A 24,851-nucleotide genomic window follows, 5' to 3' on the forward strand; every position below is an offset into this window, starting at 1 on the left:
CTTTTTTCCCACAGCAAATATAATGTGGCTTATGGTATTTAAACCACATTATGAGTTCAACAAGCCTAAATGATTCAGAAGACAAATATGTTCTAAGTTGCAAAGAACTAACATAGAAATATGTAGATATCTATACTATTATAGTACTATATATACTACTATTTATATACTACTCTACTATATAGTAAGAAACTAGTCTACATAGATAGTATATCTACAATACTGCCTAATTATCAATTGGGGGCTGTCTATGTATTCCTTTCTGTCAAAAACATACTCCAAGTAAAGGGAAGGAAACTGGGACTCAAATCAAGGATTGGGAGAAGGAAGAGATAAACATTCAACCAGAACAGAATGAAGAAACAAGAATTCAAAAAAACGAGGAGAGGCTTAGGAACCTCTGGGACAACTTTAAATGTCCCAACATCTGAATCATAGGGGTGCCAGAATGGGAAGAGGAAGAGCAAGAAATTGAACACTTATTTGAAAAAACAATGAAAGAGACTTCCCCAATTTGGCCAAGGAAATAAACTTTCAGAAAATCCCAGAAGCTCAGAGGGTCCCAAAGAAGTTGGACCCAAGGAAGGACACACCAAGGCACATCATAATTAAAATGCCAAAGGTTAAAGATAAATAGAGAATCTCAAAAGCAGCAAAAGAAAAGGAGACAGTTACCTCCCATGGAGTTCCCCTAAGACTATCAGCTTATTTCTCTAAAGAAACCTTGCAGGCAAGAATGGGCCGGCAAGAAGTAATCAAATTCATGAAAGCCAAGGATCTACATCCAAGATTACCCTATCCAGCAAAGCTCTCATTTAGAATAGAAGGGCAGAAAAAGTGCTTCCCAGATAAGGTCAAGATAAAGGAGTTCATCATCACCAAGCCCTTATTCTATGAAATGTTAAAGAGACTTACCTAGGAAAAAGAAAAAGGTCAAAAACTATGAACAGCAAAATGACAACAAACACAACTATCAACAACTGAACCTAAAAAACAATCAAACAAACAAACAAAGCAAACAACTAGAACAGGAACAGGATCATAGAAATGGAGATCAGAGGGGAGGGGGAGAGGGAAGAATGTGGGGAAAGGTACAGGGAATAAGCAACATAAATAGTAGGTACAAAATAGACAGTGGGGGGTTAAGAATAGTGTAGGAAATGGAGAAGCCAAAGAACTTACATGTACGACCCATGGACATGAACTAAGGGGAGCGGGGGATGCTGGGGGGAAGGGCAATGCAGGGTGCAGGTGAATAAAGGGGAGAAAAAAGTGGGACAACTCTTAATAGCATTATCAATAAACTTTATATTTAAAAAAACTAAAATTAAAATTAAAAAACCATACTCCAGCAAGTATAATTCTCTATGTTCTCCAAACCAGCAATATTTCTTCAGTGCTTTGGTTATATTGTCTCAAATTCCCTGAAATGTCCTACTCTTCCTACCCTGTTCCCCAACTACTTCTTCTTCCCCTCTTCCCTTATTTTTTAAGAGTTCATAAATTTTAGAGTGCTTATCATGCTTTTTCCACAAGATGATAAATATAAACTTACTAATCACTTCTACGGTGAAGTATTATCTTACACACAGAGCCTATCAATTTAACAATATTGTTATAAGAACTGGAAATGAGTTACCGTCCAGAAGAATTACTAAACCGGATCCTTTATCTAGGACATCAGCAACAACTCCTTCACATCTTAACTTTCCTAAAATGAAAAGTAAAATACATAAATAAATAGACTGTTTTAAAGATCATAAGTAAATAAATAGGCTGTGTTAAAAACTATAAATATGTTAAGACATGATATAATTTAACATAATTTCCACTGTAAGTTCAGCAAAACTAAAAAATATGGTTTGAAATAATTTTCAATATAATGCTGAATAATTCGACATTAGAAGCCATCAGAATACCTGAGTCACTAAATTTGAAACATCAATAATTCTGATAAATTAGATTTTAAGAAGTAACAATTTTCAATCATCTAACAAACATTTATTAAGCATACAATGAATACCATTTACCACATTCCTTCTCAAACCTCTACTGGATTCAATGAGACATTATTTCTTTCTAATCATTGGGTATTTTTATGGACTCTTCTTTCCATCATTTAACTGGTGATGTCCTGATGGATCTCCATTGTCTGGGGGTGAACTCATGATCTTTTTCTCAAACCTGCTTTTCTCTTTTGTTCCCTACATGAATGAATGGTATTATCCACACAACTGCCCAAGCCAGAAACTTGTGCACCACCACTGACTTATGAAATAAATTAGATTATACTAAGAACTTTGACTTCATCCTTAAGTCTATGAACAGCTATCTGCGGTTTTTAACAGGGAAGTGACAGACATATTTGCATTTTGGAAATATCATTCTGGTTGCAATGTGGTGAGTAGACCTAGGGCAATAAGAATGGAGGGAGAAAGAACACTTAGAAAGTGAGAGGTGATGGTGGACTAAACAGAAACGTAGAAGTGGAGGTGGAAAGAAATAGAAGGATTCAGATATACTGAAGGGAGAGAATCAAAGAACTTCCTTCTGGATGTCAAAGATAGTAGAAGAAAAGCCAAAGATGATATCCAGATTTGCCACTTTCACCTCCCAAATAGCTCTCTGATCCACTCGCTTCTTTCTACCTCTCCACTACCACCTTAATGCAAGCTACCGTCATTTCATTGGAACTACCACAACAGACTTAAGAAGGTGCCCACATACCCACTCTGCTCCATACACATCTGAGGTGGTTTTTCCCAAAGTCAAATCTGACAATGTAATTAACTCCTCTTCCCAACACCACCACCGCTACCTCTCCCCACCACTCCCCAAAGCTCTTGTGATAAACATAAAAGTCCCTAACATGATCCATGTGATACTATTTCCTACCACCATTATCAGGCTCTCCAGCCACCCTGGCCTTCATCTGCTCCTCCTTATTCATTCTTCCTGTATATCGAGGGCCTTTACATAGGCCATTGGCTCTGTCTGGAATGTTCTTTCTTTCTTTCTTTCTTTGCCTAACTTTGTATCTAGCTGAAATCTTTCTTTCAAATCTCTCTTCAAGTCAGTTCCTCTATAATGTTTACCACATGTAGTTGCAATTATGCAATTACACAATATATGTGGGTACTGATTACTGGCACCTTCCACACCAACAATGTTATATGCCCCATGAAGCAGAGGATAGATTTGTTTCTATACTCCATTTATTCACAGCCCTAGCAGAATACCTAGAACTCAATTATTAGTAGGCCATCAAAAAAAAAGTTGGCAAATTGGTGATGATATCCCCAGATGATCAACTCCATGTCCAATCAAACATCAGGTCTACTTTCTACATAACTCTACAATTCCTTCACTTGTATCCATCCTCATGCCAACAATCTTACCCAATCAACCATGGTCTCCTACTCAGATTATTACCAGTCTCTTACTAAATCTCCTTCCCTCTATCTCATTTGTTTATATTCCAAGCAGAACTGATGCTTTCTAAAATCCACATCTGATCATATAATTCTCTCCTTCTTATAGTCCTTCAGTGGCTATCTATTGTCTTTAAATAAATCCAAACTTCTTCACCTGACTTTCAAGGCTTTGCAAGATCATTTGTACCTCTCTATTCACACATCTTTCTTCCCTCCCCGTCTTTAAGGAAGCTGTAACCACTTTCAGTTCCCTTAACAGTCAATGCTTTTTCTCACTTTCAAACCTTTGCACAATGTATTCCCATTGCTTGAAATATTTTTTAGTCTCCTCTTAACATGATTAACTCCTAATTTCAGATCTCAATTTAAATTTCATTTCTACCAAGAAGCCTTCCTCAATCTGTCAAGTGCAGTTCCAGGTTTTCTCTGTGCTCCTGTAACAATCTTATCCTTATCCCATTATAATGTATTACATAATGCTTATCATTGCCCCTTGTCTTTATACATCACTAGACAGGTTCTAAGCTCTGTAAAAGTAATGTCCTTTTCATTGTTATATTACCAATCCTTAGCAGAATGGTTGGCACAAAATAGGTACTGGTATTTAATAAATATTCAGTGAGTGAATAATTACAGGCAATTGTTTTCTTCCTCTACTTTTCTATAATTTACAAGTTCTCTATAATGAGAACATGCTATTTTATAATTTCATTAAAATGTACTTAAACATGAGCACTTCAGGAGAAAATGGTTAAATCTACAGTAACAATCAAAACCACAACTCCATGAGTTTCTATTTGGGAAATTTGGCATAATAATAACATTTGCATAGTGCTTAACTGTTCACAGCATATTTGCATATACTGATATTTGATAGTCACATATTCCCTGTCAGAGATTGGTAACATTATCAATCTCACTTTCCAGATGAAATAAAAGTATTGTTTTGCCCTAATAACAGAAATCATCTCAAGAAAGTAGTGAATCAAAAAAAGAAACAAAGACACCAAGTAGGAACATAATAAAGGCTAAACATTTGATCCCAGAATATCTAGAAACCAGCATATCCTGGACTAGTACATGTTCTAGTTCATGATGGAAAATAAAGTGCCACTATTAAGTTTCTTGCACTCCATCAAATTATGTTTATATTTTACCACAAGAAGCAGGAAATCAACATATGATAGTTACCGTTGTAGCTAACAAATGAGCTACTAAGAGATACAGAGATGGTGACATCTTCTCCTGACGCCCGAGGTCCTACATCTCATCAACCAGTGTGTTTTATGAAGGTGTTATAAATAGTGGTCAAACCTTGGTTTTCAGCAGTTTTTTAATGAGGTTCCAAACAGTAAGTATCTTGAATTTTCAATATTTATGTTTACTAAACAGTAAACTTTAAAACTACTTAAAGAAAATGCACAGTTGTTTCTGAAGAAAAATAATTCATGAGAAACATAACTTGAGGCTAAGGAGGTAAAAGAAATTAAGAAAAGTATTTTCCATACCTTCCTACTGAAAGCACCTTTTTGTTGCAATCGTGTTTTTAATATATTTCTAATCTCTCTCTTCATATTTAACATCCCTAAAGGCAGAAACCTATTTTACACATTTCTACTTCTCTTATAACACTGTTTCCCAAATAAACACACATTAGGCTGGATGCATGAAAAACATACAGGAATCTTCCCAGCCTCCACCATTGCCACCATCATACCACACAAACACTGTACACATGTGCACACACAACCTCCAGGGATCAGATCTAGAATCCACATTTTATTTAAAATAACAGGCAATATAGTATAATGTAGTACAGGTGACTTTGATATACAGCCAGATTATAAAATTGTCTAAAACCAAATACTGTGCTTTATACATGGCAGGTATCCAGCAGAGAGGTAAAAATGTGGTCACCATACACTGGGCACCGCCTCAGATAGAAGGAGCTGTGTGCAACCTATGCTGTAACACTAACACTGAAATAAAGCTACTCAGCCTTAAGCAGTAAGAATCTCATAGTTTTTTTAGTAAGATAAAAAGATTGAGGAAAAAAATAAACTAGGATTCTAACTACTTGCTGACCTCTACATTATATAATGTGAAGTGACAACCTTTTTTTTTATATTTTACCATCTTATGTGGTCGGTATATAATTAAACAATATTCTGACATCAAAGTAGCAAAACAAAACAAATACATAAAATTATAGTGAAAGAATAAAAAGAGAAGCTTTACTGAACAAGATATTATTAAGAAAAATAAAACTGATTATTAAAGATACAAAAAATTCTGTATCTTTTAACTTGGTTTGCTTTATGAGAATCATCACCAACATGAATACCTATGAAAAGAATGAAGAACCATATTAACAGGAATCATAACTGATTATACACAATTACTAAGTTTAGAACATATGCGCAGAAATGCTCCTTTCAGTTGTTAATACCAGATACATCAATAAACTGTTAGAATTTTGAAGTAATTTATTAAATAAAACCATTAAAAGCCAAGGTTTAAGATAACCAAAACAGGTACTAGTTAGTATCAACCTCCTCTAATGGCTGACAAGCACATAAATAACTCATGATATGGTTTATTTAGGTCACTTTATGACAATTTAGCACACTGACACAGTTGGAAGGTTAGTCAGAAAATAAAATTATGGTGGTATTATAGAATGAGTGTATCAAGAACTTACCTGCTCTGGGAAGTGGTTTATATAACTCCAAGTATTGCTCCCCATGAAGAACCTATGTTAGGAAGAGCAAAATTTTATTAGCAGACTTTCCTTTGCCAAGGGTTCTGCCTATAGATGTTGCTAATCAAAAGTTGACATTTCACTGTCCACATGCTCGTATCACTACTTTCCCCCAATTATCTATCTCACTTGGGCTTCTACGTCTTAATCACATGATTCAGAAAAATAATCAGTCCCCCAACTTAAAAACTGTATTTTGGAGCAGAGAATATACCTTATATTTGTGTTCTTTTTTGACATTCATAAATCCTTATTGACTGATCATTATGGATTATGTGCCAGTGGAGACACTAAACAAAGCCGTACTTTCAGTGCTTACCACTGTGGCTGGAACATACTGGATATCCAATAAATATCTGTTGAATGAAAATAAACTGGCCACACATAGCAAATACACACAACACAACCACAGCACAAACATAAACCTTCAAAATTATGTTCAAAATAAAAGCATTTCCAATGCCAACATTTCCTTAGTATAATATCTTGTAAATTATCTACAAAGAGTAGATACTAAGGACCCTGTGTAACTTCACAGCCACTTAACGTCCTTGTATCAAAGCGAGAATACACAAATGTATGTAGGAAAACAAAAGGACAGGACAAAGAACGCCTGACCCACATATGCAAATAACCACGCTCTACTGCCAGGGACAGTTTAATTCTGAAGTCCTCCTGAGAACCCAGAAGGGAACAAAAAGCAGTGAGAGGCTCGCAGTGAGGGAGGGCAAATGAAGGACTGTCTCAGTGTATCAGAAGGCCTGGAAACTCAAGGGTGCCAAGACTGAGATTCAAACGCCAAGACAGCTATCATTCTCAGCCACAGATTTTGAACACCATTTATGGTTTTGAACGCCTTTCAACTCTGAGGGACAAGTCTGAAATATTTGCTTTGTTTGTCCTTACATTATGCAAACAGAAGAACTGTATGCAGCAACTACCATGGGAGAGTAACTAAAACAAACTGCTTGGCATTCATTTCTCGCCTCCCTCCCAACTTCATGAAGTTCAGAGCAGCAAAGGGCTAATGGAAACCCCAGTAAACAAATTCTCCTATCTATTCAGTTGCAGAAATTGTCTCACAGCTCTATGATTCAACAATTATCTCTAGGCTTATAATCTAAACCTTACTCCAAGAAATAAAATACACCCCGCCTCAAAAGCTTTCTCATAGTTGTATACTCCCTTCCTTCTAGAAACAATTTATTCACTTTGCTTCCCAAACACCATCTTCTCCTGATATGCCTCATAACTCACATCTGACCAGCCATTCTAAGTCTCTTTTGCCAATTTCTCATCTCTTCGACCACCAAATACTGCAGGGGCCCTAAACACAAGATCTTCTCTACTTACACTCACATATTAGGTTATTTCATCTAGTCTCATGTCTTTAAATATCACTTAAATGCTACAAACCCCAATTAGACCTTACTCCCAAACTCTAGACTCATATATTCAACTGCCCACTCTATATCTCCACCTGAATATTTAACCAGCATCTCAAATCTGTCCAAAAAACAATTCCTAATCATCCCCACCTTAAAATAACTGTACATACCTATTTTATTATACATATTGTCATATGTAATTACTGTACATATTAAATATGTTTGCATATAATTAATTGTAAATAATATAGATATGCATACAGGGTGGGCAAAAGTAGGTTTACAATTATGAGTACATGGAAGTTTATTCTTGTATTATTATTTATTAATTATTGTATTGTTTTCCATATGAACTGTAAACCTACTTTTACCCACCCTGTATGTATCATCCCAGTTGTCCAGTCCAAAAAATCTTTATCCTTAACTCTTTTTTCTTTCCCCTGATATCCAGCCTTTTGCTTGAGTTATTACAGTAGGCTACTAACTGGTTTCCTTGCTTCCACGCTTGGCTTCCATATAATCTCTTCTCCACACAATAGCGAAGAGCCTGCGAGTGAACACAGGGAGCTCATATATCACTCCTCAGTTCCAAGTGCTACTAATGGTCCCCCACTCATTAATCTGAGTAAAACTGAAATCCTTATACTGACTCTAAGGCCCTCTTCTACCGGAGCCCCCTTGCTCCTCTACAGCTATGTTGACCCCCTTGCTGTTCCAAAAACAAACCAAATGTACACCTGCCTGAGGGGCTTTTACACTCGTTCTTTCTGCCTCGTCCTCTCCCACTGGATAATTAATTTCCTGGCTTACTCTTTCACCAATATCATCAAGTATGGATTATCATATCCATTTCATAGCTTAGGGAAGTTATTTACCCATGGTCAAATGGCAAGTAAACGGCAGAGAGAGAATAAATAACATTATGCCAGGACTGTGGGACTGAACAGGGTTGTTTTCCTTTTGTTTGTATTTTGAACTCTCTTCTATTATTCAAAAGAAAAAATCAAAAGATATGCTAACTTTTTAATCCTGAATCAACCATCATAAACTGTTCTATTAATATACACAATCATACAACCACACATAGGATGTGATATTTATCAATCATATTTATTAAGCATACCTTGGCTAAGTTGATTGAAAGTCCAGGAATCTCTGCTAATTCTCCACCCATTATAGACTTCTGAGCTATAATAACTCCAAAGGTGGGCAAACAGGAGAAATCAGGATTTCCCTCATAAATAAATTTCAAATCCTTTGGTTCTTTGACCGATGCTCCTACTCCAAGAGCATACATAATAGCTTCCAGTTCCGTGTAAGCAGAAGAAAATGAAGCAAATTTATGGCCTATAGCTCCACCCTATGGGACAATTAGAGGAAATGATTTTTCACTCATCTTGGTCAAATCTTTAAATTTTTAACTTTTCAAAACTCTTCATTGCTTAAATGCCCACTTTTGCTTCTGAAAATATGTGACTAGAATATCATTTTAGTAATTTTGATGGAGTAATTGTTTCATTATATTTGATTTTTTAATAGAAATCAATTAGATTATGTATGGAAAAAACTTGATAACTTGCTAACAGATAGTATGTCTCATTTTAACTTTCCTATCTCTTGTTTCTGATGCTGGATTAACAACTACTAGCTACTCAAAAATAAAAATAAATAAACAAATAAACAAATTTGTTATAAATAGGAAGAGTGAATTACCCTATAATATCTATCGTATAAAAACTTACTATAAACAGATGAGAACCACACTGCTTAATGCTTGTAAATTAAAATACCTCATAGTGGTTTTAGTTAAAATGAGATTTTATCTCAAGTTCTTTCCCAGGAATGTCCTTTACCTAACTGGATATTGTATTTTTCTTTTTAGTGATGGTATACCTGGGCAATATGCAAAGCATATATCAGGCTATGAAAGAATGATGCCCAATTTTCAATCACTTTCACTGTAAAGCAGGAATTATCAAACAATGGCTGAGAATAAAAAATGGTTCCTACATTTTTAAAGAGTGGTTAAAAAATGAGAATAAAAAATGGTTCCTACATTTTTAAAGAGTGGTTAAAAAAATAAAATCAAGAGTATGTGACAGAAACAAGTATGTGGTCCAAAAAGCCTAAAATATTTATTATCTGGCCCTTTAATAAAGAAGTTTGCCAACCTCAATTCTAAAGTAAAATCACACTTATAAACTGATCATATTACCGGGGTTAAAATTAGATGGTTAATTTTATCACTATGTCTGTCCTGCATCACAAAACACTAAAACCGAATGTGTAAAAATGATTTACTTATTATTTATGCACTAAAAGTTTTAAGGATAAATAAAAAAGTGGTAAATTGACAAACTTTACATGAGCTATAACCACAATTCTGTTAGAATTTCTGACACAATCGGAGGCTTTTTACTTTCAACCATTATGAAATATTTCCAAAATACATTCTATCAATGCTTTTCCTTAAAAGAAATGGCTCAGAAGAGGCACTAAAATAAATTAGCCAGTTTTAAAAAGTTAGAAAAACAGTGACTAAAGTAAGATTATTCATGATTCTCAAAAGAATAAAGACACTTGACTAATTATACTGAAGAAGAGAAAATAAAGGTTACATTTAATATTTTAGTCTTGTGTTCATTCAAATTTTGTAACTTAGTACATATATTATGAAAAGTTTTGTGGTCACTTATCTTTCCTATTTAACAACAGAATAGCTTGGAAAATAATTTTTTGAATCAAAGAAAAGGACAAAGAAAAGATCTTCAAAGAAGGCACAGCTTTTGGCTACCCACGCGCCCCCCCCCCGCCCCCTCACCCCTCCTCCCCCACTTACAGATCCAGTTGTGGCTGTTGGTGATGCTGCATGACTGGTATGATTTGGTGAAACTCCTCCAACTGAATCTATTTTACTTAAAACTTCAATTACACTGGAAGTTGATTCTAAAAAAATAACAACAACAAAAATAATGTGACTAAGAAAAGCTACAATGTGCTAGATCAGCAATTTTCAACCTTCATTTCATAAATTCTGCAGCCCACCAAAAAAAAATGTATTTTTTGCCAATCTGATAAAAAAAATAACAGGTATCACTGTGATTCATTCACAACAGATTGCTATTGTTGTGTTGGCTGTTGTCATTTCTTTATTTGACAGTATAAGGGAAAAGAGGTCAGTGTCCCTGACAAATACTTAGGCATGCATGCTTTAAACGTCCTTGCAGCACACCAGGTGAAAATTGCTGTGATAGATAATTATTCCTATAACACTCAGCAAGCCCAATGCAGACTCTTGATTGGCACTCATGAACTGAATATTCAATGTCAGGCTATTATGGGAAAAAATTGTGAAAGACTTTGAAATAGGCCACAGATAACTGGGTTTTTAATGGAAAACAAGACATTGTCCAACATACTCTTCCCAGCTCATGATTGTAAGGAGGCTCTGAGCTTTGCAATGTCTTTGAGCAATTTTACAATGTAAAGTGAGATCCTTGTCCATAGACATGCAATTTCTGTTTGGTGGAGGGACAAGTAATTTCCCTTCTCTCTCTACAATCCCTCTTTCTCCAAGATGAAACAGTACCAAGGTTACCCCTTAGGTCTCTGTACAGGTAGCAGCTCTGAAGATGGTACCAAAAATTCTTCCAGAGAACATCATCATTATGACCAATGACTCCAGACAGGTTTTGTAAACTGTTCTGGGGCGACTCCAAAAGCTCTGGGAGCTTTCTAACAAACCTTAGTGGTATGAGTCTCCTTCTAAACTCAGAGAAAAAGTACAACCAAATTATAGAATGTGAGACTCCTGGTGGCACTAGTGGAGAGGCTTCTTCCTGCTAATCCCTCCCTTCCCTCCCCATTCAGACTGCTGCCCAAGGGGAAGCCTATTTAGCTTGATACAGACTGAAAGTACTGCACTCAGAGAGAGACAACCTGAATTAACTCTTGGCTCAAACACTGAGAGATCTTGGGCTAGTTGTTTAGTTTTTTCTGGGATTTAGTTCATCATCTATAAAATGAGAAGTGGAATAAGTACATGCTCTAGAAAGTCTCAATTGTATTTAAAAGCAGAGATTTTTTAATAGTACTTCAAATACTAGACATATCTTGTCATTCATAAGTATGCAATTCACTTAGTTAGCTTTTTCATTATATTAGTCTAATACTTCTAAGGCAATAAAGTAGAACTTTGACACCAGAGGAAAGTTTTTAATATATTTCTTCCTTTTTCCTTTCACTCATTTTCATCGATAGGCAACTGATATTGTTAGACTAAATTTATCTCAAATATCAAAATACAGAATTCAGAAAATGCTAACATTAATGACATAATAATTAGTTATCATCTGATTGAGAAAAGGTATAATAAAATTTCAGTGCATGTAAGAGCAGGCAACAAAGTGTCATTAAGGAAAAAAAAATAAGTCATTTTTCAGATATATTCTTCTATCAAGCATTGAACATAAAATAAAACAGGCTTAAGTAAACTTTTTGGGAAATAAAAGAAAAAAATTAGGTTAGATAGGGAGCATACGGTTAAATAATGGAAGACTTTGAAACAAATCATCAGATGAGGAGTAGATGCATTAAGCACAAACAGGTAACTTACCTCATACCATCTCCCAACTGTACACGGAAAAAATAGGACGATAAAAAACTGAAACATTGACAGTAGCAGTTAACATACATGTCTTAAATTTGAAGAGTTCTAATACATATTTGATCAGAAAATGTACTCTAGATGATTCAACAGTGTAAGTCACCACAATTAAAATAGCAATTTCATAAGAGAAGAGATTGCATCTGGTTCTCCAACCAGGACTGGAATGAGTGGGTCCCTTTACCTTGAATACTTTGAGGCTTGCTGGCATTTTCAAAGTCACAGATCTTTGTCCAGTTAGCCTTTACTGCCTCAGGAGTCATTGGCTGATTCTTCTGTCTTACAATCGATCCAAGGCTCCGCTCCCAGCGTACTGGTTATAGAAATAAAACTAAGATACTAAGAACATAATGTAAGTGAAGACAGAAAGTAAAGTAAAATTCATAAGAGACTGTTGTCTGTTTTTAACTCTAAGAAAAAGGAAATTCAGAAAGAGGATTCTGACTTCTAAAGAGTTTTATTACACTCCTTAAAATGCATTTTTCCTAAAATAACAAACCCATTAAGATAATGCTTTTTTCTTTTAAATATTTGAAACTGAAGGGAAAAATTTCTTCTCTGACTTTACCAGACACTTCTAAGGCAGAATGAAATGCTAAATCAGAAGTTAAATTATATATTATCATGTCAAAAAACTGTGTGTCCACAGATGACTTGGGGACTGTATCTTGAAGTAGATACAGAACAAAGCTTTGTTGGAGAGCAAACTAAGGACTAGTGGTAAAGACAGATAAAAAATTTCAGATAACCAAATATTATATCAGATAGTCTCAAATAATTCTCCCTTTTCCTCCCTCTGTTCTTCCTCTTTTTCCACAGGAAGTCAACTAGAATGTGCAGATTCACAAAAATCATTATTGCTGCCTAAGTTTCATAAGGAAAATATTTTTTTCTTTTTAAAAGACTGAGGAATAAGTAACCAATGGTAACATTATTTAAACATAATGGTCAGACTTTGATGATTATTAAATGAAGATTTATCTTGAGCATGGAAAAAAATGACCGCTCCTAGAGTTTCCTATTGATAGAGTCCCAGACACAGTTTTTATTTTAACAATTGATCTTCCTTTCTTAAACTGATGTCATAAGACACTTAAAAATGCTTGAGTGATATGATTTACTTTAATAACTGCAAGAGAACAAATGAAAATACTGATAGTATACGATATGTTGTAACAATTTCTCCAGTAATGGGAACCTTCTAAATAATTCAATTAATTTTGATACCTCTAGCCAACTAAAAACATAAATTGAGACAGAGGAATTTTCCGTTTTTGAAAATGCCTTAAAGCAATTATCCAATTTGGAGCTCACGAGGTTTAAGGGCTGGGGTAAAATGAATTTATTATGTGCTGAAGGGGACTAATTTCCATAGATCAGATGCAATTTCTGTCCCACAAAATTGTTTTTGTGACTCTTCATTGTCTCCTCCTGATGTCTCACGCTCCCAGGAAAAAAAGGATTAAATGAGAGAATTGAAGAACTTGCCTTCTGTGGCTTGTCCCTCTTTTCAAAAACAGCCCTCCCTCACACTCACATCTCTGCTGACACAGTAAGAACAAGCAGGTGGGATGCCGAAGACGTGGGAAGACAGAGAGCAATACAGAGACTGCTGTATGAAGGAATAGTCAGTTCTGAATAAGAAAGGTCAAGTCCTCGGTAAGAACTACCAGCAGAATGGAAAAAAAAAACCAGATTCTTGAAAATGCCACAGGTCTGCAGGACAACTTTTAGAATACCTGTTGGTATAACAATGTTTGAGTTACATCCAATGGTTACGCATTTGACAAGATCTTTAACCCAGCTTTAATTAGATACGCAGTTTAAAGATATGAAAATAATACATAGCAAAAGAGACTTACACTTTCCAATCCATCCTGCTCCAACCTACCAAAAAAGAGGAGAAAACGATTATACCATCTAATGTGAAATCACTAGTATAATGTTTTAAATTAAAAATACAAGCAGTTATCTTACTAAGAACATTAGGCTACTAGATGACAATAGAAAAAATAATACAGCTCTACAAAAAATCCACTGGCCCTCATAACTGCACAGTTCATGTTGTCAGAGTAGAAATATAAAGCAGCACAATGTAGTAGAAAAGCATGACTCTGATGTCAGAAGCCAAGGTTTGATACCAGTTATTCCACTGACTAGCCGTGGGACCCTGGTCAAACTGTCTGATTTCCCTAAATCCAAGTTCTCTCCTAGGTAAAGTAATGATACCAGTGCACTCTTCATGAGGTAACCATAAACGTTAAACAATATAACTAGTAAAACTGTCTCACACATCACAGCCTTGAAATTCATGTCCCTCTAGAAAGACCTAGTGAATAAAAATATATAAAGCACAGAAAAATAAAATCAGGTGATCAGACTTAATGAATTACGTATAGTCATTTTAATGAAATGTCTTTATATATAAAGATAAAGCAAAAAAGCAAATACATTAACTGCCACACAGAAAGATAAATTTTCCTCCTAGAGGCCATTCAAAGATATTGTCAGAAGTAAAAGTTTCATGTAAAGAAAATGTTTGCTTCAAACACCACAACTACAATGTGCCAGAACTCATCACAAGAATTCCACATACATATGACAGAATAAAACTTATCAGTAGACAATACATGTCGTAGTGGCTACAGGCTCAAGTGTATGATTTTTTAGTCACCCTGTAAAGGCCTTTATATCAATATGCCCACACTTTCTATAATAGACCAATCAGCCTTCATGCTGTCAGAGTAGATAAATCAGCAGTGGTTTTGATAACTGTCAAAAGAGATACCACATTTTACCATATTTTGGGAATGAAGCAACAAACTACAAGCTGCTCTTGGGTGCTAGACACAACAGCTTCAGCTGAGCCAAAGAATCTGTATCTGCCCTTCCAGTTATCTACCAGGACTTCTCAAATAGAGTGGCAACTTACTTTGAAGGTTTAAGTCAGGATATTATACATATCGATCTTACTATATTTTATCAAATCATGCATACCAAATGTTTCTCTCTAAAAATGTTCACAATATAGTAAAAGAAAACCTACAAAATTTCATCTATGCATGATCCTAACTGTATATGTTTGAGAGTGGATGTAAAATGCCTATCTGAAATAGACTATTAGTGTAAAATGCACATCTAATAAAAGACTGGAAGACAATACACAAGAATATTAGTAGTAGTTATATCTAAATAGTAGTAATGGGGATTATTCAGTTATTTTTTTCTTCTACACGCTTTTCAAAGCATTATATTATTGTTGTTCACAGAATAATAAATTATAAAAGATAAAAAGTTTTTAAAAAAAATTTTCCCAATGAGACTTTTAAAAAACAGGCCAAACTTTGAGTTTGATATTATTAAATTTTCATCATCTGTAAATTTAGAATTGTAAAGTTCTTTCTACCTCTAATTTTATACAATTCACATTCAGTGGTTGTGATTAAGAAAGCTGAGGCACATATCTCTGCTTAAACATGTATAAACAGTTTTTTATTTACTTATCAGCTTTTTATTCAAATGAATCACGCTAATATATTATTCACTTCAAACTTAGGTTATTTTGCTACCAAGAAATATTTTTGGATATCATAGTATTCCTCATACAACAGGTTCATTGTTATCACAGAGAATCAAATAAAGGGGTGGGAGGGGGACATAAAATGTAACAGTTCATCCTAGAAAGGAAAAAAAAGAGATCAAACTCAAATGAGAAATCAAAAATGTATAAAGTGGCACAAAGAGATCTAAAAGAACTTTGACTATGGATCTCATGGATGATGGTAGTTTATGTGGTTTTTATTTTTACAATAAACAAAAGCTTTGCAACAAGGAAAAAGAGTTTATTTTTAAAGTTAGAATAAACAGTAAGTTATATTTACTGATCTGTCACACCCAAACTAAATTCCTGCTACACTGATATAAAATTTACAATTAAGGGACTGAGCCCCGACAGGTGTGGCTCAGTGGGCTAGGTATCATCCTGCAAACCAAAAGATCACCGGTTTCAGTCCCAGCCAGGGCACACGCCTGGGTTGTGGGTCAGGTCCCCGGCTGGGGGAGTGTGAGAGGCAACCAATCAATGTTTTTCTCATACACTGATGTTTCTTTCCCTCTCCTCCTCCCTCCCTTCCTCTCTCTCTAAAAATAGATAGATGTTAAAAAAAAAAAAAAATTAAGAGATCAAGCATAAAGGATAAAGGACTCATGGACATGGACAACAGTGTGATGATTGCTGGGAAGGGTGAAAAGAGGGATAAATGATTAACGGAAAAAATACAATAATAAATACAAAAAAATTAAGGTATGACTGCTATGTACTATGTACTATGTTCTATGCTAAGAATTTAGAAGTATGATTTTTAGTTGCCACAACAAACCCAAAAAAAAGCCCCTGAAGCTCAGGGAGGTTAATCTATACAAAATTCCAGCAAGCTTCCAATTGCCAGAACAAGAATTCAAAATCTGGCCTGGCTGACTCTCATCCCTAAATCCTTCCACTTTACCACTGAGTTTCTCACACCAAATGAAGCTTTCTATATTTGACTAAAAACACCAAACCAGCCACATTTTCATTTGGTGAGAATATCAGAAATAAAGAACAAAGTAAAAAGAGAATTTATGAAGTTGCAGTTACTTTCTCAAAAAACATTATTCAACACTTGTTCCTTAATTATAACATAACCATATTTAAAAAATCAACTGATGTCGATTTCTACAAATGTGAGCAACTGAAAAATACTAATTTTTAAATCATTTTAAATATTTAATTACACAAATATTGCTTTCCAGAAAGGAGGAAGGTAAAGAATACCTCAAACAAGCCACCATTTTCCTCACAACTCTCATGGCAAAGCCAAAGGACAAGAGGAGCCACATAATCTGGCTTCAGAGCTTCCAGAATATCTGAAATAAATACCCCCCCCCAAAAAAGTTTATAAACAAGAATATACACATATTTAAGCAATTGTTTTACTGTCTGAAAATTTCTTATAAAACTATAAGCAATTCAGAGACATTTTAAATAAAAAGAACAAAATTGGATGTACATAATAGTCTAACATTCAAGGATTTTCACAGGACTTTTTCATCCTAAAGCTCTCTCCAGCTTCTGATATTAAATACCTCAGACATACCTTTCCAAGATGGGTAAAATACTATTCAGGAGAAGACAAGTAAGACCTGCCTAGTGAGCAAAGCTATACTCGTATATAACACAAGATACTATTCATTCCCAGGACTATTTTGCTCTCCTAGCTATTTAGCCAGAAGCTAGAAAACTTAAAAGAAAAAAAAAATCAAATCATCGACAATTGTGATGCCAGCAAGATAATGATGTAAAATAAGCCTTGCAACCATTACTGATGAGTAACAAAGTATAAGAAATATTTTCCTACTGAATCCTTTATGTAAGCAACTTCACAGAGCAGAAAGGCACTACACGAGGAGTATGAAGACCTGGATTTCAATGCTAGTCCTGCCATGCAGGCACTTTAGGACTGTAAGTACATCACTCAATTTCCTGGACATCTGTCTTCTCAGTAAGATAGATAGTGAGTAAAATGCTTTTCCTGCCTATACCAAAAGTTATTCCAAGGTTCAAATGAGATGCGATTTGTTAATAAATTTAATAATCTTTTAAAGAATCAAACAACTGCACTTTAATTATGAAATTAAAAAATATAATTTTATATTTATATACTAAAGTAACAAAGATGACATTTACAGTCCCTGTAAATTAAAGGACAGCTCCAAAAACTTCTAACTTTACAGCTTCTAACAGCTCTCAAATATGAAAAAAACCCTAATAGTACAATGTTCTCCACTCTCTATTATAATAAGCATGAGGAAAAAACCAAAGGGAGATTCCAACCCCATGATGAAACAAATTCAGAAATGTTGGTTATTTACCATATTTTGCCATGTATAATGCACACAAACAGTTTTTGGCCTGAACTTTCAGGGAAAAAAATCTTTTATTTTAATTTTTTAATTCAAGTACTTACTTACTTTTAGAGACAAAACTGTTTATTGTATTCCAGGGTATTACTTTGCATACGGGTATTGGTACTGCTTTCTAGAGTTACACTTTTAACACATAAGCATAAATAAAAGAATTAAAAACATTTATATACATATGGAATTAGTACTATCCACGTATAATGTGCATCCTTATTTTTCCCTCAAAAATGTAAGCAAAAGGTACTCATTATACATGGCAAAATACAGTATCTTAGGTGAGAAAAAGAAGAACAGAATATGTCACATAGAAAAAATACTTCTGACTTGCATTTTATTTCACATATTGTCACTATTAATATAAGTAAACATTCTTGCTAATACCAAAACATTCCAAATTCCTAGGTTAGTTGGCATATTATTAATCCCAATTTTGTGAACAAAAAGCAAGGACAAAGGAAGTAAGGGAAATTCCTGAGAATATCATAATGAGATATAATTTTATACTCACTAGAGTAGCACATATTAATAATGCCAAGTTTTGGGGAGGACCAGGGTGTGGGAAAGGGTTAACTCAGCAACCCTGGGTAGCTTAAACTTTGCACAATCCCAGGAAAGGTCTGTTCTAGGGGTGAGCTCTGAGCTCTGAGCCTTGGAATATGTTACCTAATGAGAGTGTTTTTACATGCCTGAGTCTTTGGGCCATGCCGAACCAATAGAATCAGATGGTTTATGCTAACAATGTGACTTGGAGTGAAGCCTGCATTTGCTCTGAGGTGACAGAGTCTGAGTAGCTGATGTATCACGCAGGAGCTGCATGCTTACATGGCTGACTTCGAATAAAAAGCCTGGACACCAAGCTCAGGTGAGTTTTCCTGGCTGGCAACACTTTACATCATCCATCTTTATCTTCTCCTGAATTTCCACCCCATGTGCCTTTCCCCTTTGCTGATTTTAATCTGTTTTTACTGTAAAAAACCATAATCACGAGTATAGCAGCTTTGTCTGAGTTCTGTGAATTCTTCTAGAAAATCACTGAGCCTGTGGTGATCCTCAAAAACCACCACCCAACCATGAATCAGTGAGAACTGATGAATGTTATACTGGCTTAACCCATTTTAAAATTATTCAGATTATATCATGTTTAGCATTTGTATATTCTATAGCTCAGCAATTTTATTTCTAAATATACAGCTTAGAAATGTTCTTGTTCATGTGACCCAAAATACAAGAATAAGAACAGAAACAGTTAAAAAAAAAAAAAAGATAACAAGGTTCAAAAAAGCAAATAAACTAGAAACAAACCCAGATGTCCCTTAATAAGAATGAGATTAATTCACAAAAAGGACTATTATACAAGTATATAAAAATGAGTGAACTACAGGTATATGTAATATAAATTAATCTTAGAAATATAACATTGTGCCCTGATTGGTATGGCTCAGTGAATTTAGTGGTGGCCTGCAAACCAGAAGGTCTCTGGTTTGATACCCAGTCAGGGTACATGCCTGGGTTGCAGGCCACGTCCCCAGTGGAGGGTGAGGGAGAGGCAAGCACACATTGATGTTTCCCTCCCTCTCATTCTCCTTTCCTTCCTCTCTCCCTAAAAATAAATAAATAAAATCTTTAAAAAAAAAAGAGTAACATCGTGTAAAAAAAAAACCAAAAAACGAGCAATTCCTCCTGAAAAATGCAGTATATTATGATTTTATTACTATCAAAACGAGCAAACCCAACAATAACGAGTTTTAGGCATGTGTTTTTTTTTTTAACATTTTAATTAATAAATATTTTTAAAGGAAAAATGGAAGGAAATGAAAACGAATCATTTTCTCTAAGTGATTACACCTTGAGGAAGCAAGGGGGTTGTGATAAAGGATGAAAAAGATAGATGCAAGTTACTAGTAATGCCCCGATTTTGGGGTTGCATAACAGCTAGTCTTCAAGATGGCCGTAATGGTCCCCATATCCTCTCATTCACCCCTTTCTGTAATCTCCTCCCACAATATACCAGGATTGCTCTCTGCGACCAATGTAATAAGACAGAATTGACAGGATATCACTTCTGAAATTAAAAGATACAACTTATATCTTGATTGCTGTTTCTCTCTTTCAAATTATTAGCTCCTGGGAAGCCAGCTGCCATATCAAGAGCAGTCCTATGGAGAAACCCATGTGATGAGAAACTAACATCTCTAGGATGGAATGGAGGCCTCCTGCTGTCAATGAGCCTGGGAGTAGACTCTCTCTCTGACCCACTCAAGATTTCAAATTACTGGAGTCCCAGAAAACATCATTAAAATCTCATTAGACACCCAGAACCAAAAGTTCCCAGCTATACCACTGAAGACTCCTGACCCCACAAAACTGTGCAAGATAATAAATGCTTGTTTTAATTGATTGATAAGAGAGAGTGAAACATCAGTTTGCTGTTCCACTTATTTATGTTACCCATTGGTTGATTCTTGTATGTGCCCTAATTGGGGAGCAAACCCACATCTCAAGTATTGAGATGATGCTCTAACCAACTGAACTACCCAGCCAGGGCAAACTTTTGTTGTTTTAATCCGCTAAATTTTGGAGTAATTTTTCACATAGCAATAAATAACTAATACAGCTTGGGAATAATATACTTCATGGCTATCCATTTTAGGATTATGTTTTATTGCATGTAAGAAACATGTAAGTTACATATACTACTTTCCACTTACCAAATATATTTCAAAGAGAAAAAAGAAACTGCAAATGTCTCAACACATTACTTGTAACATCAGTCTTTTTAACAAATAATTCCTTTGATAGCCTCTAGGTAGATATTTCAGAGGAAGAGAAGAAAAACTCTGCGGCAAAATTAATTTTCAGCTTTTTGTATACTTTAAAAAAAAAAAAGTAATAAAAACCAGAATAGGGGTCCAAGATGATGGCATAGAAAGATTCTGAACTCACCTCTGCCCACTAAATACCAACTACAGGTATATAAAGGAATTCACTGTGAAGAACTGAGGGCTGACTGAGCAGCTTCTGCACAACAAATGACAGAGGGACCAAACAGAGAAGGGTAGGAGATACAGAAACAGGGTAATGAGGGGAACCCAACGCAGTGACCTGCAGTAGGGATATCACTGAGGGGTTCACATGCAGACTCACCTACCCTGGGCACAGTGAGAAAACATCCATTTAAAGGGCACCTAGCCTCTATGTGAAGGAAATCCATTTACAAAACCTGAAGTGTCTGTCAAACAGGTGAAGAACTGTTGGAACTCCTTCCAGGATCAGAGGTACCAAAGAGCATCATTGTTATGTCACCCCTCCACCTTAACAGCATGGGCAGGAGCACAGTTCAGGCACTTTAGGAGCCTGCCAAGGCCATTCCATTGTTCCCCAAGTCCCTAACACACACCAGCCCCAGCCATCCCCCAAAGATGGTCCCAGTGAAGGGTATTCTGTGGCCCATCCCCCACCAACCTGCACCCAATACAACCATCGTGCCAGGACGGAACTGATGAGTCTTGGCTGGCTCACCCCTCAGCCCACGCCTCCTCCATATCTAGCCATTGCACCAAGGGACCCCAGTGGTACACCCCAGCTCCAACCATCCTGCCAAGGCAACCACAGTGCAACGTACCCCAGGAATCCAGACCCACACACACTACAGCTCCAGCCATCCCACCATGGCAGCCGCAGCATGGCAGTGTCCCAAGACATCCCAACCTGCACCTGCTCCAGCTCCAGCCATTCCACCAAGCTGGTCCCAACACAACACATGCTGGGATTTCCCAGAACTGTACCTACTCCAGTTCTAGACAGCCTGCCAAAACCACCTGACACACAGTCTATACAGGGATCGCTCCTACACAAGGCCACTCCTTCAAGACGGAAAGAAATAGCTGTTTCACTTGATTCACATTTAACACACACAGAAAGTCAAACAAAATGAGATAGAGAAATAAAACGCAAACAAAAGAACAAAATAAAACCCCAGACAGAAACACTAATGAAATGAAGGTAAGTAATTTACCTGATAAAGAATTCAAAGTTATGGTCATAAAGATGCTCACTGAACTCAGGAGAAGAATGAAAGTACACAATGAGAACATCGACAAAGAAAAAGTGTTAAGAACAAAACAATCAGAGCTGAAGAATACAACTGAAATTAAAAAAAAAAAAAAAAAAAAAAAAACCTAAAGGGAATTAACAATAGATTGGTTGACAAAGAAGGGATCAATGAACTGAAAGACATAAGAGTGGAAATCACCCAATCAGAACAACAAAAAGAAAAAAAGTTTCTTTAATAAAAATAGTTTAAGGGACCTCTACAGCAAAATCAAGCATACTAACACTCACATTATAGGGGTCTCAGAAGGGGTGCAAGAGAAAGAAAGGGCAAAAAACTTATTGGAAGAAAGAGTCACTGAAATCTTCCCTAACCTGAGGAAGGAAACAGGCAACCAGGTTCAGGAGGCAGAGAGAGTCCTAAACAACATGAACCTAAAAAGATCAACTTCACCCTGACCAGTGTGGCTATGTTAGTTGGGCATTGTCCCACAAGATGAAAGGTTGCCGCTTAAATTCCTGGTCTGGGCACATGCCTGGGTTGTGGGTTTGGTCCCCAGTTGGGGTGTATCTGAGAGGCAATAGATCCATGTTTCTCTCTCACGTCAATGTTTCGCTCCCTCTTTCTCCCTCTCTTCCCTTCTCTCTAAAAATAAATAAATAAGATCCTTAAAGAGATCAACTCCAAGACGTTTATAATAGAGATGGCAAAAGTTAAAAATAAATAAAGAATTTTAAAGGCAGCAAGAAAAAAATGACTTGCACATATAAGGGAAACCCCATAAAACCATCAGCTGATTTTTCAGTAGAAACTTTACAGGCCAGAAAGGAGTGGCAGGATATATTTTAAATGATGACAGGAAAAATTACAACCAAGGATATTCTACCAGGCAAGATTATCATTCAGAATTGGAGGAGAGTTTCCCAGAGAAGTTAAAACTAAAGAATTTCATCACCACTAAACCAATAAGGAAACACTGGCCTTACATGACATATTGTATCAGATGAACTTAATAGATATATACAGAAAACCTTTCATCCCAATACTGCAAAATACACAATCTTTTAAGTGCACATGGAATTTTCTCCAGGACAGGTCACATCTGTCCACAAAACAAGTAATAAATTAATAAATTCAAGATTACTGAAATCATATCAAATATCTTTTCTGACCACAATGGCATGAAACTAGGAATCAATTACAAGAAGAAACTGGGAAAAAATACAAAACATGGAGACTAATCAAGATGCTACTAAACAACCAATGGGTCGATAGTCTATTAATTATTTTTAAATTATAGTTATTATAAAACAGTAAGAATGCTATTACCTCATTTGTAAAAAAAAAAAGAAAGAAAGAAAAGAAAAATGTATGTCTGCCTATACAGAAAAAAGAATGAAAGTTTATGTCAGTGTTGTAGAGTTAAGGCTCATTTTTACCTTTTTCCTTGTGCTTTTCTAGATTTTCTACAATGAGCACACATTATACATAATGCAATTTGAAATTTTAAGAAAAATAATTTTTTAACTATTCAGAAAATTAAATACTTTTGCAAAGCTCGGTGCACAAAGATCTGTGGGTAATAGTACTGACAAAATAAGCTACTTACCCTCAGGCAAGACAGTCTTGGTCATCCGGGATCCAGCAGTAGGGGCAATAGTGTTACAATGAATGTTGTTTTTCTTGCCTTCAATTGCAAGAGTCTTTGAAAGGCCCAGAAGACCCAGCTTTGCTGCACTATAATTTGCCTGGCCAAAGTTGCCATATATCCCTGAAGCCGATGAAGTCATAATAATCCTAAAAGGAAAATCAAATGCCCAATATCATCTTTTCTGATCTGATAATGTTGCAACTCTACACCCTTATTATTTTTCAGTACTACAACACCTAGCAAAAAATACTTTGTATGCTGTCATTAGGTTCTTACAGTCATGATTCACATATCTAAAATAATATTAATAATAAAAGTAATCTCTCAAACTTCAACTACAAGATTTAACTGTTTTAAAAAGAATCCTTGGTCAGAACCAAATAAATTCAAGTGTAACACTGTATATTTGTTATATATTGAAAACAACAATAAATATTTAAAACATAAAATAAACTGGCAATATGTAAGCTAAAGTTTTAGTAAGAAACATTAGATAAAGCAAGTCTAGTTCTTTAGTCCTCACCACTGTGACCTTCTCCCTTTCTGGATAACATTAAATGCCTCATATTTAAACAATGTCATCTCATAATCTGACCCAATCTTGTTCTCTAGCTCTACCACGTTCTGAGTTGCTCACAGAGACAGGACCATGAGAGTCCTATAGTTTCCCAAACAGTTTATAAAGACTGACTTATGTCTCACAAATACCAACTAGCAGGAAACAGCCATTCATCTCTCCCCAGTGGGTCACTGAATACACAAAATGATATTTTGGTTAGAGAAAAAAGTACAGCTAAGTCCTCAATGTTTGTACTGTTAAAATATCAGAACCACAGAAAAATCATTAGTAATGAAAAGTAGAAGGTAAAATCAATATACAAAGCTGTCCAGCTTAGCTAACCTGTAACTAAATAACCAATTTAATGAGCGGGTATGTGC

General features: G+C 35.5%; 1 protein-coding gene across 1 annotated transcript in view; it reads right to left on the reverse strand.

Moving 5' to 3' along the window:
- The window catches only part of HSD17B4 (hydroxysteroid 17-beta dehydrogenase 4), an 84,070-nt gene that overhangs the window by 35,422 nt on the left and 23,797 nt on the right, over window positions 1-24,851 (reverse strand). The window contains exons 8-15 of the mRNA XM_054589910.1: window positions 23,871-24,058; window positions 17,063-17,154; window positions 14,112-14,136; window positions 12,434-12,562; window positions 10,423-10,529; window positions 8,707-8,943; window positions 6,136-6,187; window positions 1,640-1,711 (exon numbers count right to left, since the gene is read on the reverse strand). Coding sequence (XP_054445885.1) covers window positions 1,640-1,711; window positions 6,136-6,187; window positions 8,707-8,943; window positions 10,423-10,529; window positions 12,434-12,562; window positions 14,112-14,136; window positions 17,063-17,154; window positions 23,871-24,058 — 902 coding nt within the window. The remainder of the gene's footprint in view (window positions 1-1,639; window positions 1,712-6,135; window positions 6,188-8,706; window positions 8,944-10,422; window positions 10,530-12,433; window positions 12,563-14,111; window positions 14,137-17,062; window positions 17,155-23,870; window positions 24,059-24,851) is intronic.

The sequence above is a fragment of the Pteronotus mesoamericanus genome, unplaced genomic scaffold (assembly GCF_021234165.1).
Source record: "Pteronotus mesoamericanus isolate MK-2021 breed Mesoamerican mustached bat unplaced genomic scaffold, CSHL_Meso_final scaffold_167, whole genome shotgun sequence".
Taxonomy (NCBI): Eukaryota; Metazoa; Chordata; class Mammalia; order Chiroptera; family Mormoopidae; genus Pteronotus; species Pteronotus mesoamericanus.